The sequence below is a fragment of the Cavia porcellus genome, unplaced genomic scaffold (genome assembly GCF_034190915.1).
Source record: "Cavia porcellus strain 051 isolate PalLab524CR breed Dunkin Hartley unplaced genomic scaffold, mCavPor4.1 scaffold_27, whole genome shotgun sequence".
Lineage (NCBI taxonomy): Eukaryota > Metazoa > Chordata > Mammalia > Rodentia > Caviidae > Cavia > Cavia porcellus.
The window spans coordinates 16,519,741-16,539,837 of record NW_026947510.1 but is presented as its reverse complement, the minus strand read 5'-3'; the positions used below and the strand labels follow the sequence as shown (position 1 = coordinate 16,539,837).

At 41.5% G+C, this 20,097-nt stretch overlaps 1 protein-coding gene and 1 long non-coding RNA gene across 2 annotated transcripts in view; one reads left to right on the top strand and one right to left on the bottom strand.

Annotated features, from left to right (window-relative positions):
* Window positions 1-2,218: 2,218 nt before the first annotated feature.
* On the bottom strand, window positions 2,219-8,765 carry LOC106026248 (uncharacterized). The gene is made up of 5 exons (XR_001199858.2): window positions 8,561-8,765; window positions 5,476-5,611; window positions 4,172-4,287; window positions 3,378-3,463; window positions 2,219-2,480 (listed from the first exon to the last, which is right to left on the bottom strand). It is a non-coding gene; the product is annotated as an uncharacterized LOC106026248 (long non-coding RNA).
* A 133-nt stretch (window positions 8,766-8,898) lies between these two features.
* The window catches only part of CUNH10orf67 (chromosome unknown C10orf67 homolog), a 107,856-nt gene continuing 96,657 nt past the window's right edge, over window positions 8,899-20,097 (top strand). Inside the window, exon 1 of the mRNA XM_023562465.2 lies at window positions 8,899-9,084. Within this exon, the coding sequence (XP_023418233.2) occupies window positions 8,899-9,084 (186 nt within the window). The remainder of the gene's footprint in view (window positions 9,085-20,097) is intronic.

The window sequence follows — 20,097 nt, the reverse complement described above, 5'->3', positions numbered from 1 at the left end:
CACTGAGTAGTGCTCTCCAGGACCACTGAACTGACAAACCTGCAAGTTTGGTGTCTTGGGGTCTTTTCTCTCTGCCTGTGTGATAGAAGCCTGGTTGTGCCCATTCTCCCAGCCCAGTGGGGGCTGGAGACCTCACTGTCCACAGAGAAGACCTTCACATCCTCTCCCATTTCCAACAAGGCACAGTCCTCCTCAGTGGGTCTGGACACTCGTGTTCACCCTTACCAGGAATAAACCTTTAGTTTCTGGCAAAGCATGAAGTGTCAGTGTCCTTCCTGTGACGCAGGGGAGAGAATCTGGGGTCTGCTTCTGAAATGAACTTTCTCATGTGTACTGTTTTTCAGGCCTCTTCATGAGCACCCCCATACATCAACCTGCCAGTTGTGGGCCTTGTGAAGCTCTGTTATGCAAACATCTCCACTTCTTGGCTTCTCGCCATTCCTGGTTGGAGATTAACCCTTCTCTCCTTTGCTGAGCTGGTTATCACTCATGCTCCTCCCATTCCCATAGGCCATACACGGTTGCATCTTTTCCCAGCCCTCCACTGTTTTGGTGGGAGTGCACGATGGGAGAAATGCCGCTGGTCTGCTTACCGAGTCACCTTTCACCTCAGGCCTGGCTCCTCTCTGCAAGCTGTGCCTCTCCCCACCTCCCACCTGAATGACCCTGCAAGGCATGTTGGTTTCAGACCTGCAACTTCAGCTTGTTCCCTGCACTGCTATAGGAAGACACAGGAAATATCTGGCTCCCGCTCTGTGGTCCTCCCCACTGATCTGTGTGTCACATGGACCACTTGGGAGCAGTAGCCTGTGAGATCCTCTGGGGCCATAATGCTCTTCCTGTTGGCAGAGTCTGGCACGGGCTCCTTGTTCTGCCTTGTGTGGCTTTTCTGCAATTGTTCACCAAGCCACCTCTTACTCAACCTTTGAAACTCAGCTTTGGTGCCATGTCACTCTCAGGGAAGGTGCCTCTGAGCTCCTAAAGAGAACGGTTGGGTGTGGAATGGAGAGAAAAGAATGGGGCAAAGCTGAAACAGGAGAATAGTCGCCTGGAAAGGGAAAAAGATAGGAATAAAATACCAGTGGGCAATTCCTCAGGTGAGCACAACAGTGAGCCAAAAGAACAACGATGTCCAACATCTAACTGCAAATTTTCCTGTGTGGGTGCTGTTCTGGAAGCCTCCTCTTCTCCAAAGGGTGGGCCAGCTAGAGATGAGTAGTAACCTAGCCATCACCTTGATTTTGCATTGAAGAAGACAGAGCCATTCAATGCATTGAGAGGGTGGACTATGGCCACAGGCAAATGGACAGATGAACAAAGGACAGGAGCTAAAGTTTTCTTCCTTTGCACGCATGCTGAGAATTTCAATTTTAACATTTATTTATTGATCCAGCAGTATTGGAGATCAAACCCAAGGCCTCACATATGCGTGGCAAGTGCTCTACTGTTGAAGAACACACCTAGCCCAGCTGAGAATTTTTTGATTAATTATAGAGAAATATTGAGATAGAAAAATTAAGCTATTTTATTTGGACATAAAATGAAAGAGCCAGGTATCTACAGGATTTCTGAACATCAGGTCTATTAATAACAGACAATTTAGAGGAAAGAATAAGTTCACTTATAGCACAACCTCCTGATATCTTTTTTTTTTTTTTGCCTCTCTTTGCTTTTATGTTGTTTTCCTTTTCATTCTTTGGCTCTTATAGTAAGTGTGCATTTTTGCATGGTTTTACTCCCAGGACACTAGTAATGCTGTGTCCTGAATTTATGTGGTTGCACATAGGTTTTGTAATTATTCATATTAATCACCATCCTTGTTATTAGGGGAGACACTGAGCTTAGAACTCAGTTGTTGTCCTCATAACAAATGAAAGGCTCTTGGACAGAAAGGATGGCCCCAGGGAAGAGGGCTGAGAAGATAAAACTGTATTTCCCCAAATAATCCAGCGATGCAGCCAAATGACTGTAAATATATTGGGAGGCTGTAGTTGGGGGATCACAGAAAGGCTGTTGGCCAAGAAAGAGAGGTGTCAGGAACCAAGCCAACGGGACCCTGGATGCAGGAGTCTCATTAGCTTATAAACTGAGCTAGGTGGGCGGTCTGAGAAGACAATGAAAACAAAGTGGAACACAAAACTATAGACTGGGTCCAGTTTTGGAATCCGAAGAATAACCAAAAAGGATGAAAATAGAGTAGTAAATGAGACACAGGGAAGGGAATAATTAAAATTTATTAAGACACAACAAGAGACTCTAGGCTGGCTACAGGCAAAGGGAAGTTGGCCAGTGAATTATCAAGGTGGAAGCAGCAGACCGAGGAATCCTGTCTCCATGCTGTACCAGCTTATGCCCAGCTCCAACCTTGTCCCCAGGCAGGGGTAAGGCAAAAAGTGACAGAGGTGGGCTCCGTTGTTACTTGAGCGCTTTGCATAGGCTGCAGCAGGGCTTGGCATTAGTGCTCCTGTGTTAGCCTGAATCTTCCAAAGTAATTTAAGGAAAAGAAAATCAAGAATGTAAGCTGCCATTTACAAGTTAATTAATAATAAACACGTTCGAGAAAAGTTTTAAGAAGCCATGAAGCCCTCTTTTTACTCAAACAGGAATGCTACACTGTATTAATTAAACAGCTCTGAAAATGTTTTTCAGCCATATATAATAACTACTTCTCTTATACGAAGAAAAATAAGGACATTCCCCTAAAATGACTAAAATCTAGCCAGCAGTGACACATGCCTGCAATACTAGCACTCAAAGAGCCTGAGGCAGGAGGATCATGAGTTAAAACCCAGCCTGGTGAATTTAACAACTTAGTGAAACACTGTCTTAAAGTTTTAAAAAAATATATAAAATAAATAGGGCTGGGGGGTGTAGTGATTTTATTATACATCCCAGTATTTTCCTGGTTGTTATTGTTCTTTTGCAGTACTGGAAACTGAATCCCAAAACTTTTACTAAATGACATCTTCAGCCCATTCAAAAAGTTTTCTTTTATTTTAGTATTTAATTAAATTTATTATTTATTTTTATTTTTTTGAGACAGAGTTTCTCTCGGCAGTCTAGGCTTGAATTCACTATGTAATCCAGAGTAACCTTGAATTCACAATCCTCTTGCCTCAGCCTCCGAGGAATACAGGTGTGTTCCAATATGTCTAGTTTCTTAATGATTATAAGCAGCAGCAGCAAATGCTCAGCACGGATGCATGGGGACTTCCCCTCCTGTTTCTTATCCACTGGTTCATTTGCCTGTAATGGAGTCCATTCCGTCTACGCATATGTAATGAAGAGTGGCACACTCTGGTCAAGCTGTGACAGAGATGGGGCCATTCCCCAAGAACACGGCACACCGTGAGCATTTATTCTGAACTCTGACTCACCTGTCCTTCCTCCTGAACGAATCACAATCAGGCTTTGTCTTGGCTGTACATTAGCTTTTCCACGAAACGGCCTTTGGATATTCCTCCTGCGGGGATCACCTCTTTTTATTCTTAAAATTTAATTTTCTTCACATTTCCTGCATTGTTTGGAGCTTTTATGATAAAAATCATTACTTTGTTATACACTGTTTTGCACAAGCCTATGACAGTTTAGTGTGTTAAATTGGCATTTCAGATTCATTAATTTGAAATCAGCGAGCAGGATTTTCCTGTTTAGCTTTCCAGTGGCAAATACTGAAATGCTTCTAAGGAGCCTGTTCAGTGACTTATTCATCTGATAAATATTTTTTGCACCTTTACTATGTAGAAGCAATGAATCAGAGCCCTGGGAATATAAAATTAACAAGACAGATGCAGCTTCTGCCCCATACATCAAAATCAATTCTAAGCTGTGGTTTTTTTTTTTTTTTTTCTTTTTTGTACCAGGGATCAAACTCACCATCTAGCATTTGTGAGGCAGGTGCTTATGCAGCTGAGCTAAATCCCCAGCTCAAAATCAATTCTATTAAGGAAGCTGTTATCATCTCTTCTGACTTCCTTGAAAACTCACCTAGTTTGGTGACACACTATTTAGGTTTCTCTGCATAGATTTGTATCCTCTGAAGAAGTCTGAGGATGGTAAATATTAGCTCTTTCCATATAAACTTAATCTCAGGTTATAATGCAAACAAGTCAGAGACATTTTTTCAAAACAAACAACATTCATTAACAAGCATAACCCATACAATTTATACCAATGGTCTAGAAGTTCCATGAGATCGCACCCTTCTGACCTCTAGCTCCAGACACGAATGTTTCATTTGAAGCAGGTGTGATGTCACCCACGCAAGATGCAGCAGATATCAGATACCTAGAAAACAAAGTCTGGAAGGAGCCCAAGTTCCAATACCCACCCTCAGGGTTTAAGCCACAGCCTCATTAGGCTCTTGCATCCTGTGTGTGTCAAAGTGGGCTGATCTTTGAACTGTTTCAGCTAGTCTACAATTCTCCAACATCTTTAAAATCACCAATGTGAGCCCAGTTCTAACATTTACTGGAATAGTCACTAGGCTGACACATTCACCCACTAAGAAACCTTTTCTGGCTGGAGTTGGAGCTCAATGGAGGCATGCTTGCTTGCCTAGCATTCATGAGGCCCTGAGTTTGACCCTTTGCACTGCAAAAACCACCACCACCACCAAAAACAAGAACAACAAAATATTAGGATAATTAATATCAGTATATTAATTATCACAGTGTGGCTCATTGAACAAGATACAGTTGACAGCAGAGTTTGGAGTAGTATGGACTACTACTATAGTATACTATAGCACGGACTTGCTGATTGAAGCAACCGTAGCAGGACCAGAGATCCCTGGACTATATGTTACAGACTGGTCCCTTGGGTACAACATTATCTGTATAACATATATACCAAAGGGTGTCCCGGTAAATGAACTGATATCAAAACCATAACAAAATGTCAGTTCATACAACCATAGTCTCCTATGTGTAGCATTCCTCTCCAGTCCTCAAAATTGCTAAATTCACATTTTTGGCACCACAGTTGTGAGTTAAGAGTTCTAAACTGAGGCACAATGCAAGGTGCCTAATACTGCTGTTGAGAAACATTAATGAGAAAGAACCATGCTCACACCAACCCAGTCTGACTTGGGGGTCTCTGGGGGAACCCCTTGACTCTGCATTTAGTCCTCATGCAAAAGGTCTAAATACCATATTTTATCAGTTCATTTAGGTCAGGCTGTAGGGAATATGGTAGTCGCCCTTCACCCACAGAAAAGAGGGACATTTCAAGATGCCCAGTGGATATCTGAAGCCACAGAGAGCAGTGAAATCTGAACTGTACAAATACTGTTTTTTCTTGTGCATACACATGTATGATAAAGACTAACTTATACATTAACAATAACTGATAATAAAGTAGGAGATGTATAATAATACTGTAATAAAAGTTATGAGAAATGGTCTCTCTCATTCTCATGATTATTTACTGCACTTGTGTCTTAGTTACTTTTTACTCATCGCTGAGACAAAATACCTGATGCCCAAAGTTGGGAAAGGAAAGGTTTATTTCTTATAGTTTTTGGAGGTTTCAGTCCATGCTCAGTTGGCTCCAAGGCAGGGTGGCATGGCGGGATCGCAGTTCATGGCGGCTGCAACCAGCAAGGTTGAAACTGCAAGAGAGAGACACACACGTTCTTCCTGCCATTATATTACATCCTGGCTCAACCCCTAAGTTGGTGTAGCACTCACACCCACAATCCAAGCGCTAGACAATGAACCAATCACAAATGCATAATGCAAAGGTATACATAAACCACAACATTCCACCCCTGGCTCCCAAAGACTCATGCACATCCTTTATACAAAAGATATTTAGTCCATCTCCAAGAGTTGCTGAAGTCCTAATATGAGGTAGGTCTGTGCAAAGGCCCTCAGTGAAATCCCTAGTATCTCAAAATAAATAAATAAATAAATAAATAAATAAATAAACAAAAAAAGACATTTGATAGTAAGAGATACAAACCCTATAGTCAGGTTGTCCCTGCCCAAACTGCCTACTGTGCTATCATCATGCTTGTCAGTGTTACCCATGTGACAACACAGATAAAAGGGCTTTACAGTGGATATATTGCCTCTGCAACAAAATTTAAGACATTAAAATGACCTAGTTTCAGGAGTTTTTCCATCAAGGATTTAGTAGCATAATATTGTCCTGGCTAAAGGTCTCGTTATTTATTTCCTTTCCCAGCCCTTTAGTTAAGAACTCTGGTTATGGATGAAACATAATATAAAATGAATTTACATAACAGGGCCTGTACCACATAATCATACATTACAGCTGGTGATAAAAGAGAAATAAGCATTTACATATGATGACTCTCCAGGAAGAATTTAAATTACAAACCTAAACTGAAACCCTTGGCTTTTACTAGAGTACAGGACAGATAATATCCAACTGGAATATGTAAATGATTATGTTTAGAGTCAGGACAACTCTTAATCAAATCCTCATGCTGTTTAATCTGAGATGTTATCATTTATAATAATCTGTAGTTGATATTTTCATATGAATACACCTTGTATCTATACCTGTGTTTTTAATTTGTGCCCAAAGTCCTATTAACAAGTGAAAAAAAATCACTTTAGTTTGTAAAATGTTCAACTTTTTAAAACCTGAAAACTCTACACAATAAAGATGAATCTCTCATTGGTGGTTTAGGAAAAAAAATATAGTACACTGTTTAGAAAAATCTGACTGGGATTAGTTTTGCCGCATATTATGTGTGCTGTGGGTTTCCCAGCATTATAGATTACTCCTCACTGACTTGAGAAAAGTTCATTAGCTGGTTTCTATTTGTGGCAAAACAGTATCTGAAGGGCTAACCAATGTCTCCAACATTCTTAAGTTTCAGAGCTCTTTTTTTCCCTTTGATTTTACCTAGAGATCATGCACTTTCTGCAAAAATCATCGGTGAATTACATGTGTGATAAAACAAGATTGCATTTAATATAACAACTGCTTTGATAGTGGCAAACCCAGTTAGCATGGGAGAATATGCTCTGCAGTGGACAATTTTACAAGCCAGAATGCCTGAGAGATAAAATATAGGTAACGGACAAGGACAGAGTTGTGCAGTTCATACCTTCAAACACCATCATCATCATAACTTGGTCTCCTCAGTGAAGTTTATGCTATGAAAAGGGTTCAAAATGTAACAGAAAATGTATCCCCTACCCTGCCACCCAGCCAGTACACTTCAGTTTATTAGCTGCCCAGGCAATAGTTCCTGTTGCAGTTCCAGTTGCTCCTGTGTCTTAGAAACAACTGGTCACTGTGATGTATAGCTGGTCACTATGATGCACATTGTATAAACCAAATCCCAGTTGACAAGACATTCTGCCTCTGTGCTTCCTGCTTGCTTATCCCATATAAGCCCTGGACCACAGAGATCAGAGCCTGATATACTGGGAACAATACCAGTCAGTATCCGTCTATGTAAATAAATCTGCCTCCAAATCCTGGGTGTCACTTGGGTGTTTCTGCTTGCCTTTGCAAGAACAACAATGTTTTTGTTCAGTTCGCTTCTGTGGGATGGTGTAACCATGCAGGAGGATCAGTCAACAAATGCTGTACAGACCTGATCAGTGACTCACAAGATCTTTCCTCAGTTCCAAAACATTCATTTACAATTGCGTGAGCAACACAGCCAGCCACTTATCTCATTCTTTGTGCTACGTCGGCCCCTTTCTAAATGGATCAAGTTCTTAGTTTCACTTGGAATTTTAGTATTTCTTTTTAAAAATGTATATGCAGTATGAAAAAATCCTTAAGAAAAATAACATTTTAGACACATGCATTTCTTTCTTTAAATCATTTTGATCATGTAATAGAAATTTCCTAAATCAAATTTGAGGTTCGATTTTGAACATAAAAAATCCCCTTCAGTAAAAGGAATTCATTTGCTCCCCTCTACCTCCCACAAGGAAAACAAACACTTCACAGATTATTTCAGTATTGGTTGTGATTTTTGTTTGGCATTTGGGGCGTTTTCATCTGTGTCTTTAAACAGAGAAGTAATGATAATGCTATTTTGAGCATCTACTAGCAAAATCTGTTCCACATAATCATTATAAGGGAAAGAATAAAAATCGTATTCTTCTGTAGGCAAGTGAAATGCTTAGCTCCAAGCAAGGCAATGACATGTTGATATTGGAATAGCTATCACCTCTCGGTCATCACTGAGTGGCACAGAATTTAAAAACAAAGGACGAACAAGACTTCTATTACTGGTAGAAACATAGTAAAGTCGGATTCCACACAACACTGTAGAGTGTAAAGCTTGACATCTTGGACTGACTTTCACATTAAATAGGAACGTAGGAGTGTTTCGTCTCTGCAGACTGAATTCATCAGGCACCTGCTCTGCTCTTAGGACACTGCCCTGGGAGCCTAGGGCTGATCACATCTCCCGCACCATCATCAGGTGGATTCATAGCTGACATTCTCCCCAAGGGTGATTTTCAGCCCAGGGTGAGAGGGAAGGAAAGGAACTCCACCAAGCTGGGGGCCTAACACGCTGAGCGGGTGCTGGTGTAGAAAGACAAGGATACAACCCTACCCCTAATTGCGCGGGTCCATGAGAGAGGCTGAGCTCAGCGCGTGGCAAGGGCACAAAACAAAGAGGATGGGGCGGGGTTTAGCGCAGCAGTGTCACTGACGCGGCTGCAGCTTTGCTGGAGATACTGCAGAGGCTTTCCGGTCTGCGGGAGGCCAGGGGAAGTAAGCCGCACCACGCAACCCTAAGTCAGGGGAGACAGAGGCGGGCAGCCCCTCCCGACTCCCCCACCCTGCAGCCCACCCCGCCCCTAGCCTCCAGCCCCCAGCCCCTTCCGCTTCTGCTCCCGGCCGGCCGCGCCGCCCCCGAGTTCCCGCGCTGCTAGCGCGTCTGGAGTCGCCATGGCAACAGACGCAGAGTTCGTGATTCAGAAGCCCCTGGAGCAGCTGGGCTGGAGGCTCACTGTCCCCCCCAGGCATGGCCCAGGCTCAGACAGAGGACCCAAAGGACGCGCCCAGGGCGCAGCATTGCTGGAAGCTCATCAGGAACCTCGAGGCCGCTATTCAACAATTCCAGAACCTACCCAGGTGACCTGAGAGAGCCTCAGTGCCCTGCGCTCCGCGCCCCTGCCCTGGTGTCTCATGGCCCGTGCTTCGTAACTCCATGACTTAAGAATATCAAGACTGTGTCCTCAGAGTGCGCTCCCTGGAGCCCAATCGCCTGAGTTCAAACCCTGCCTACCCTCTCCCAGGGACTGTGGGTTAAGAAGTTACTTCTCTGTGCCTCAGTTGTCCTCCTGTGGAAAACAAAGATGATATTAAATCATCTAATCTTAGTAAATGCTTACAAGAGGCCCAGACATGAAGTGTACACAGCCCCTGTTTTTGTTCCGGTTTCAATAACAAAATACCGTAGATTAGGAATTTATGAATAACAGAAACTTCTTCCCAAGAGCTTAAGTCTAAGATCAAAACACTGGTAGATTCAGTGTCTAATGATAGCCCCTACTTCATAGAAAGTACCATCTGTCTGTGTCCTCCTGTGGCGGAAGGGTTCCCTCCACTTCAGCCCTCCGGCTGGCTTTTGTTAGGCCCTTAACCCCATTTTTAAGGGTCCCACCCTCCTGAACTGATTACCTCCAAAGGCCCCATCTTCTAGTATCTTCACCTTGGGAATTAGGATTCCCATGTGAGTTTTCTGGGGACACAAACTCAGTCCATAGTAGTGCCCTATATGTTTGACAACATAATTATTTGCCAAAAAATTTATAGTTTATAGTTCTTCCCTGGCATAATCCTTGTTTGCCTCCTATGCCCATTTTGTTGTTTATTTGGATAAGTGTAAAGCTGATGTTTCTGGGAAAATGTATCTCTCCTCCTAAACAACTGTGTAAAGTGGTAAATAGCCAGCATTCCATAAACTGCTATGAGTATTAGAACTCCTCAAGGCAGAAGCCATGTGGTGGGGGTGGGGGGTGGAGGATTTCAAGAAAAGCCCCTCACACTGTGGCATGCCCAGGTGAGAAGAAAGGACTGAAACAGAGTAGCCCAGTGATAGGACAGACCCATGGACAGTACTGCCCGGCTCTGCTTTCTCAGCTTATCTGCATTATATGGACTCCACTAGTGAAATAAAGCAGATATTGGATATAGCTCCTAGAAAACACCAGTATCCCACTATGTCTAACTGGTTCTCCCTGTTTGCTCATTAGAATGAATTCTTGCCTGGGATTCCTTGGCATTCCATGGAGGCTCCCTAGCAAAACACACCAGCTCAACACAAGATACAGACTGACCTCGCTGGAAGCTTAGTTAATATTTGATGACTAAACACGGAAGCACAGATACCCAAATTAGTTTCTTTTTACCCAGCGTGCTCAGGTGTTAGGTTGGTCCACTCCTGGGAGTGGGAGAGACTCAACTATGGTTTAAATCCTGGTTTCCAAGTCCTGAGTAACAGGTTAGGCCTAGGAAGGCTGCAGTTCACACTGACAAGCCCAAGCCCGGCCTTGGCAAAGTTTACATTCCCGGCAGGCACCAGTGGTGAGCTAGATAAATAAGAGGACTGTATAACAAGTTGGCTAGTGGTTAAGTGCTTAATAGAAACAGAAAGCAGGGAGAAATGAAGAGGACAGAGGCTGTAATTTTAGTCATGGTGATCAGGGAAGTCTTCACTGTAAAGGTGACATGGGGTGAAGACCCACAGGCTTGAGGTGGAGCCCTACAGGGACAGGACGACAGAGAAGAGCGAATGGGAACCTGGAGGAGGCTGCTGTGAGGCTGGAACCGGATGCCAAGAGGCAAGTCCTGGAAGCAGGGTTGCAGGCTAGCAGACTGAGTGCCCTGTGACAAAGGACCTTGGGTCCCTTAAGGATTTCAGCTTTTCCTTTGAATTACATGGCAGTCGGGGAGGTCACTGGAACAGAGGACTGATGGTTCCTGATTTCTTTTTCAGTGGGGTTACTCTCCTGGTTTGATAATAGACTATAATGAGGACAGGCATAGAGAGCCCTTTCCTGTCCTTGTCTCAGCTCAAGAAGTTTACATTTATAATTCCATGGAAACATTGTTGCACTTTTGCACTTCTAGCAAGTTAATTCCAATCTACCACCTCCAGTGCAACCCAAGGTGAGAATAAAGATGCTAAGACATATATATATATATATATATATATATATATATATATATATATATCTCGGGAGTGAAGGGGAGCCTAGGTCTACTCTAGAGAGTGGCTAGTCAAAACAAAGGCCTCAACCCAGGGCCTAACCCAGATTTTATTAGTTAGTGAAAAAGGGAGTGGCTTGAGGATGAGTGACTGTGAGAATAGTGAGAAATACTGGAGTACTATGAGCTGAGCTAGGCAGGAGGCCGGAAAGCACCTCTGATGGAGGATATAGCTCAGCAGCACGGTGCCTGCCTGCCAAGCATGAGGTCATGAGTTTGTTCCCCTGTACCAAAAAAAAAAAAAAAAAAAAAAAAAATGCAGCGAGAAGGATATGCAGAAAGACCAATGTGTGTAGCACAATTGAGGTAGCATTTAATGTTTAGGTGGTGGTGCTTCAGCTCTGATATGCAAAATTTTCTGCCCTGAGAGGTCATGCCTCTTTACTCAATTTGAACCCCATTGACAGCACTGGAGGGGTGGCTCTCCATCCCTCCTAGCTCAAACATGTTTTGGGAGTCACAGGGTAGGGAAACACTAACTGTCACCCAGCTTCAAAGATTATGCATAAGCACCTCAGCTAGCCCTATTTATATTGCTTAGAACCAGACAAAGGGAAAAGGAAATGGCCTAGCTAGTTCTGTACATATGAGTATCTGGAGAGAGGGCCCGGTTTAGCCAAAGTGAAGGTAATTGTTTTGTGTTCAAGGAGAGTCATACAGGTGGTCCTCCACGGATAAGTACAGAAACAGGAAAGCAGTTAGGGAGATACTACGGTATCTCTTAAGAAAAGTGATCATGGGTGAAGCAGTAGGTGTTGAGAGACACAGTCAGATGTTTGGATCTATGTTGAAGGTAGGATGGGTAGAGTTACCAATGGACTTTCGCTGTGCAGGAAAGGCTCCACAATAAGCTGAAAGTTGCCATTAACTGGGTAGGGGAGGAGAATGAGGTGAGACAGGTTTAATATCACTTTGGGGTGTGAGGGTGGCAGTGACCATTAGAAATCCATTTAAACTGTTAAGTATGTAGCTGACTATATGAACCTGAAGTTTGAAAGAGAAGTCCAATTTGGTATATCAGTCTGGGCACAATTGGCACCAAGATAGAGTGTCAAACTGTGAGATATGATGAGATCAGCCAGGAAGTAAGCGTGTATACAGGCAGACCTTTAAATTGTGGGGCTCATCAAACTCTGGTATTTGAAGGAGGAAAAAAAAAAAGGAAACACTCTTTCCTTATATAACACTAAGCAGCACGCACAGGGAAGGTTAGGCACACGTAATGCCATCCCCTTGACTAATTATTAAGCATTTGGTAGGGTGGGCAATTCTAGTATTCAGTGGGAAGTGTTGTTGCACTCTATTAATAAATATTCACAGATCATTTCTATAATAAGGCAACATACTAATTTTGTATCTAATTTATTAAAAAAATAGTGATTATCTTTAACATAAAGCGCAAGACTGCTCATTATGCATAACCTATTATTCAAAAATGGAATTGCCCAGATTATAAATAAGGACTGCGTAGGAGCCATTTAGCTAATCTGTTGTGATGTGGACTTCCAACCTAGACAGTTGGGTTTTCATCTAAAATTAGAGATATTTGGAATTTGAATGAAAGCTGGAGAATGAATGCTCATACTTCATTTAGTTTCTAAATGAGGTAGATATTTCTGAGCCACTCACACAAAAATTTAGGATTGAGGGGGACCTTAGAGTCATAGGTCTGTCCTCCCTAGGAACTTAGAGAATCTGCCCCCATTCGCTTCTTTCAGATGAATTTACCTCCTAGAACCTCAACTTCTGCACACTCAAAGCAAGATAGCATATCTCCTGGGAGACTGTTGTAAGAATTATTACAGAAGAAAATGTGGATGTTAGTACTTACATCTTAACAAAATACAGAGGACATGTTAAACACTCAACAAGTAGTTATTAATACTGCTTTGAGACCCTCTAGAGGAGATGGCTATAAAATGATTGTATTTGATTTTAAATACTGTTTTGTATTATGGTGGCAGAAGGAATAACTGAAAACATTATTCCAGGCTTCTAAATCATATGCTGAAGATAGGCAGATAGAAAAATTATATGAATGATCTACCCTCCATAACCTTACCCTGAACAATAGGTCTTTTGCTTAAAATAGGAAGAAATAAAAAAAGATCAAGTATAATGAAACTGAATAGCAAAACGGAACCACTTAACGCTAGAGAAAGTAAAGGAAAGTTGTTTCTAGACTGGAAGGATGAATTACGGAGGTCTTTTAAATGTTGAACAGTGTAAAATATAAAGAAATGGGATAGGTTCAGGGGCTTGTTGGTATTTATTATGTTGATGCAGCACTCCTAATCTGGACAGGAGGCAGGAACCTCATCAATGTTTTCCTGTTCTCTATTAAATATTAAGAAAGATTTTTCAACTAGTAAAAGGTGGTACAGTGGGAAAAGAAGATTCCAGGCAGCAGCATGATAGCAGATGCAGAAAACAGTGATGATATTTAGGTCTGAGCCATAGTAAGTGAGAAGGGCACTAAGAATTTAGAATCTCCCCCCCATGACTCAGATGAGTCCTCTTGGAAGAGGACATGAGGTGGACTGAAGCTTACAGCCTGACTGGAGGCAAACTTGTCAGAGAATTCAAGTACCCTTGGTCTGGAGGAATGGCTCGCTGAACTAAGAAACTTGCCACCCAGCACACCTAGTCTAAATCCTTTACTTAGCTAAGAGAATCTTGTCCTCATTCTTGAAGGTCTTCAGTTCTTGAAAGTTTTGCCGTTTTGTTTGGGTTGCTGTGTTTTTCCATTAATATTTACTCTTGAGTGTGGAAACACCAAGAGACACTTTAGAGAATGCCCTGAATTCCAGACAGTCTTTCTTGACTCCCTTGTGTACCCACACCCAACCATCTCTTCTAATCAGAATCAATTCTGTTGGACTGTTAAGTAATCCCTTTTCTGCATTTGGTTCAGTGGCATTAGGATTTTTAATCAGGAAAAGATGATATGATGGCTACCAACGCATCTGTTAGCCAGGTATCAGCTCATCTAGTTCAGTGGATCCCTGTGTTTTCCTTTGGGACCATATTCCCTTTGAGAACTAAGGTCTCCAAGCCATCAGCTCATAAAGTTGCAGTCGTTGTGGGAGTGTGTTATTAGGCATGGAGGGAAGGAGCCTCTTTGAATTATACAACTTGATTCCTGAAACTATGGCTGTAGGAATAGGCGCTCCTTATACTTACTCAGCACATCTACTGGAACCCAAAGACAGCACTACATCCCTTCGTGGATTTGTATCTTACCAGTTATAACTGAATCTTCAGGAAGCTGTTCTCTTCTCTGATGGTGATGAGACACGTGAGAAGACCAGTTAACTGCATGGGCTGGAGGCCATTGGTTCACTTCTTTTGTTGTGAAATAATTTCCTTGATCATAAGTGATGCCCTGCAGAATACCATGCTGGTGAGTAAGATATTCTGTAATTTCATGCATGGTGGTTCTTGCAGATGCATTATAGTCTGAGAACACAAATTTATAACTAGAATATACTTCTGCCCAGTGAAGAATATACTCACTGTCTCAATGAGGATAATGAAAGAGGCTCACCTACTTTAGGTGGTAGGCTGTCCCTTCTGGTTAATGTGATGTTGGGGGCTCAGTACTGATGGTTACCATTGGCCAGATAGACACTTAGTATTTGCTAAGATCCTTAGTAAGGAAAAGTCCATGCTGTTGAATTCCATCCCGCTTTGTTCAAAGGCCATTGAGGAAGCACTGGAATAAATGCAGAAATTAACCAATGTCCACAAAGTATTACAATGTGCGATTTCATTGTTCCTGGAACATTGAGCACTTTCTTTGCAACACATTGACTTTGGTGAGCATTCATGTGGGTACATTTATAGACTATCCATTCTTAGACATGTTCATATACATAGCTCTTCCACAGATTTTGTTACCAATCTCAATTTTGTTTCTTCCAGCTTCCTACCCATGCAACTAACACTTTAGCAACTGCCCATAAATTAATATAGATATGTGCTTCTGGTTATTTCTCATTCAGAAAAAATGGACACCCAAATGTACTACTCTAGGTTCTGTTTAGTGGGAGAATTGCCCTTTGTGATTGTCTTTTAAATCACTTCTGAGTGGGGTTGTAAGACTGTAGATGTCTAGTATCTGGTGATAGACTTGTCTTTCATCAGGCTTGAGTTTTGCTTTCCTGATCAACTGATTGTAACTTCCCATGAGGCCATACAACATATTCAACCTGGAAAAGTTCCAGAGCCTCTTCTTGTCTTTTATGACAGTGACACTTGTAAAAAGTGCAGATGCTACCTTTTGTAAGATGTCTTTCTCTGTCTAGGCTCATAGACTGCTTCCTTATAATGAGTTGGGTTATGCATTCATGTCAGGAATGCTGCAGAAATGAAGTTGCTCTCTGGTTTTCAGTCTTTTTCCATTAACCTTGACTTTGTGGGCTTGGTGTCTTCCGAGGTTTGCTGTTTTAAATTTACTATTCTTTACTTTGGAATCAATCACTATTTTGTTGACCAATATTACAAAATTTCTCTTTAATAAACATGCTGACTAGTACCTTCTAAATCAGCCATCTCTGTGGTGATTCCCAAGTGGTGAATTTTTCATCATTTTTATACAGTTATTAAAACCTTTCATTACAATTTATTCATTTTTTCATTCATTCATATCAGTTTAAATTGCTGGATCCCAATTTTATTTAAAGGGTTATAATTTGATACTTTCACCTTTTATTTCCGTGCTCAACTCATCTTAGACATTGCCAGTGGGAGTCTCTTCAATCTAGTTTCACCATCATTTTCTCAAGTCACCATAATTTTGAGACACAGCTCAGATTCTGGCGTCAAAAAATGTTCCAGGCTCATTTTATCCTTTTATTTTTATGTGTTAAACCTTTATCCAGCCTTGTAGCCATCCATCTCTCCAAGGAGCAATGGTTCCTCTCAGTAGAGGATAGGATTCAAAAACTAACATATGGTGTGCCCATCACTACAGCAGCAGGTATGCATTAGAAGCAAACATGACATATGCATGTATATGTACCATAATATGTACTTATCTAAGTGATTATTTATTTATAAAGCATACATTGACACCAGACTTTCCAATTCTATTCTATTGTTTGAGGACACTTTCTAGCCTACTCCTTTTCCTATGTTTTTAAATAACTTTTCTGAAATTTGACTTCTGCCCTCTTCAGTACACCTACTTACTCTGGGCATCTGGTTTTCCACACGTCATCTCTGTCCTCTGCCCGCACCGCATGCCACTCCTGGCCTTCCCTGTGCTGACTCACACCTCTAGCTCCCAAGCCTGCTGGCTTTCTCTGGATGGTTTCCAACCTTTCTCATCACCTCATGTCACTGATGACTTTACTGATTCTTCCATTCTGAGAAGGGAGAGAATGGCTGGGGAAGCGTGATTACGAATGATTTTGGCAGGTGGAACTGTGGGGTTGAGGGCGCTGTGGTGGAAGAGGTAGTTTGGGAATTCTCACTGGCGGGTGTGTGGTGTGATGGGGTGAGATGGTGTGTGGGATGCACGGTGTCAGAGATGAGGCTTGCACTAGCTCAGGATATGGGACGTATTTTGTTGACTTGCTTACTGGATGTCAAGCCCATTAGGATATAAGTTCCATGAGACCAAAGACTTTTCCTTGTTCACTGTCACTGTTCTTGGAGCAAAAAAGAACACGTGGTAAACAGTAAGTAAGGAGGTATTCTGTGTAAATGCATGAAGCTCAGTTAGTTTGAACCCAGATTAGGTAAGACAAAATAATGGAACTGAGTTTAATTCTTTGGAAAAAGAAGGCTATAAAAGTCCTTTATAGTTAGTGACACAATCAGGACTTTAGTGAGATACCTCAAGGGACAATTAGAATGACAGAGTTTTTTTTTTTTTTTAAAGTTTAGACTTATTGTAACTTTAGGAAACATCTATATTATTATCTAAATTTTGTAAGACACATGTTTAAAAGTATAATGGTGTGTGTGTGTGTGTGTGTGTGTGTGTGTGTGTGTGTGTGTTCGTTCCTAGGGACTAAACCAAGGGCTTTCACATTGAGCTACATCTACAAAGCTTTCTCTCTCTCTCTCTCTCTCTCTCTCTCTCTCTCTCTCTCTCTCTCTGTCTCTCCATCTCTGTCTCAGGCTGGGCTTGAACTTGCCTTCCTCCTGCCTCAACCTCCCAGAGTTTTAGGAATAAACACCACCAGGGAGGGCTGAAAGTATAATAATTTTTTGTTTTATGTTTTAAAAGGTTCTACAATATATATCAAAAAGAGAACATTTCTAAAATCCAATTTCTGGGGAAAAATAATCCCACATGTACAATTTGTATTTAATAATGGTTGTCATCTTTGAAAAGAATCAAGAACACTTTTCTGAAATTTTGTCATCATCTCTTAAAAATTTCTTTCCTCCTACTTTGCTATAAACAACTTTGGAAATATGTTTATTTAATTTTGTTCATATGACTCATTCATTTCTATAGTGCAGTACAATTGCATGTTTTTTAACATGAGAGTAGTAATTTAGTGGTAATTTTCACAAATGATTTTCAAAGATGGTTGTAGATTTTAAGTAGGTGCAGCCTTAAATATTGATAATCTTTTCAGTTGATTGTTGTATCTTAAAAAAAGATATCTGGGGGTTGGGGATTTAGCTCAGTGGCATAAGTGCCTGCCTTGCAAGCAGGCAGTCGTGAGTTCGATCCCCAGTACTGATAAAAAGGAGAAAGACCAAATAAATAAATAATAAAAAAATATCTGTTTTAGTCATTTTCTGGTCACTGAAATATAATACCCAACACCCGCCATTTAAAGGAGGAGAGGTAAAGCTGAGCTGGCTCTGTGAGAGGAAGCCTTGACAGAAGGAAAACTGCTCCCACCATGGCAGCCTAGAAGCACAGAGCAAAGAGAAAAATGGGTGAGGGAGATATGACCTTCCGGGGCACTGTCCTAGCCTCTTTTAACCATGCCCCACCTCCTAGCACCACACTCAGCCGTAGTACCCTCCAAATTCAATCATCTTTCCAAAGCCTACTATCTGAGCCTAGGAAGCTTTGATGGGCATCTAGATAAAAACCACAGCAGCATCCAAAATAACAAGCATTTTAAGTGGGCTTGATACAGACCATGCAGGGCTTGAGATCTTACCCTACTTAGTCACTAGTAGTTTCCCTGTTACTGTTCCATGTTCTTTGGCAGAAGAGAAAAAATCCCTGGGTCAGAAACCACGGATTTTTTTTATCCAACAAAACAAAAACAACGGTAGCTAGAACTTTGTGTCCATTTGTGCTGAATCCTTTGCTGCTAGTCCCCACGATGATGACCCAGAAGACTAATCCCAGATGACTGGACATACCATAAGTTACACTGAAGAAGACCCCTGAGCTTTGGGACTCACCATTTTTATAACATCAATAACATCTTAACTTTTGGGAAGGCTGAGGCAAGAGATTAAAAGTCTGAGACCAACCCAAGCAACTTAGTAAGACCCTGTCTCTAAAAGATAATTTAAAAAAGAAGACTGAGCATACCTCTCAGTGCAAAGGCCCTGTGTTACCTCTCCAGTACCAGAGGACAAAAATGGAGGCAGGAACAAATCTGCTTCCTGGCAGAGAAAGCTGCAGCTGCATCCTTCCGAGTTGCTCACTACACATATAGCTCTGAGAAATGGTCTGCAGAAAGATTAGTGAGAACTTTTTGTTCTTGGCATATCTGAAAAGAATGTACCAGGATCCTCAGGGCTATAGTGTATGTCCATAAGAATACATGTGGGCACCTACAGTGAATTAGACTAATGTAAAATACAATTTTCTGTGTCAAAACACCAGAACTTTTAATTTAAATTCAGATGTTCCTTCCTAACTCAGAAAATGCTGTAGACAGGTCTATCATCATTGTAATATGGATGAGCATGTGGAAGTTGAGAATTTAGAGGAATTAATTAGAAATCATTTTGAATATTAAAAATTTATTTCAAATTGTACTTCCTTAGTTGAATATTGCTATGTGTTATAGTTTATATCAGATGGCCCCTCAAGTCTTATGCAATCATGGACACCGCTGAATCTAGCATCTTTGGTTGGTTCATTGTTTAGCACTTGGATTGGTGGTATGAGTGCTACACCCACTCAGGGTGGAGCCAACATACTGTGTAGGGGCGGGAAAAAGTCATGTGTTTTTCTCTCTTACCGGTGTACACCTTGCTGTTTGCAACAGCTATGAAGGACTGCCCCACCCTCAGCCATGGCACCCTGCCTTGCAGCCAGCTGAGTATGGACTGAAACCTCCAAGAACTGTAAGAAATAAACCTTTCTTTCCCTAATTTTGAGTGTCAAGTATTTTGTCTCAGCAACAAGAGAAAAGTAACCAAAATACTATGGTTTCATACTTTTCTCCAAACATGATGAAAAAAATAACATTTCGAAACATGACAGTGTAGTAGTGCCAATCACCATCACGCCACCAATAATGGGTAATATTGCTTGAGGACTTATTATGCATCAAGCACCAAAATGCTTATAAGTATAAACTAATTTAGTTCTTACAATAATCATAAGAAGTAGACATGATTGTTTTCCATAAGAGGAAACTAAGGCACAGAAAGTTAATTTTCCTAGTATCACACCTTTAGAGTATGAGTAAAGATGTTTTCAACTGTAGTTGTCAGAAACTGCCAACAACTGGTGCACTCACATGACATCCTAGGAAGGCAGAGATATAACGGCTTACATAGCTAGTTGGGTCAATAGTTGCACAAAGTCATCTATCGAATTTATTTCTCCCTTTTTTTTGAAAGCTTATCATCTGGATATTTGGTTTCGTCTTCTGTCTGGCCCCTTTTGTGGTCACAGGATGACTGTGAGAGTTGTTGGCACTACACTGACAC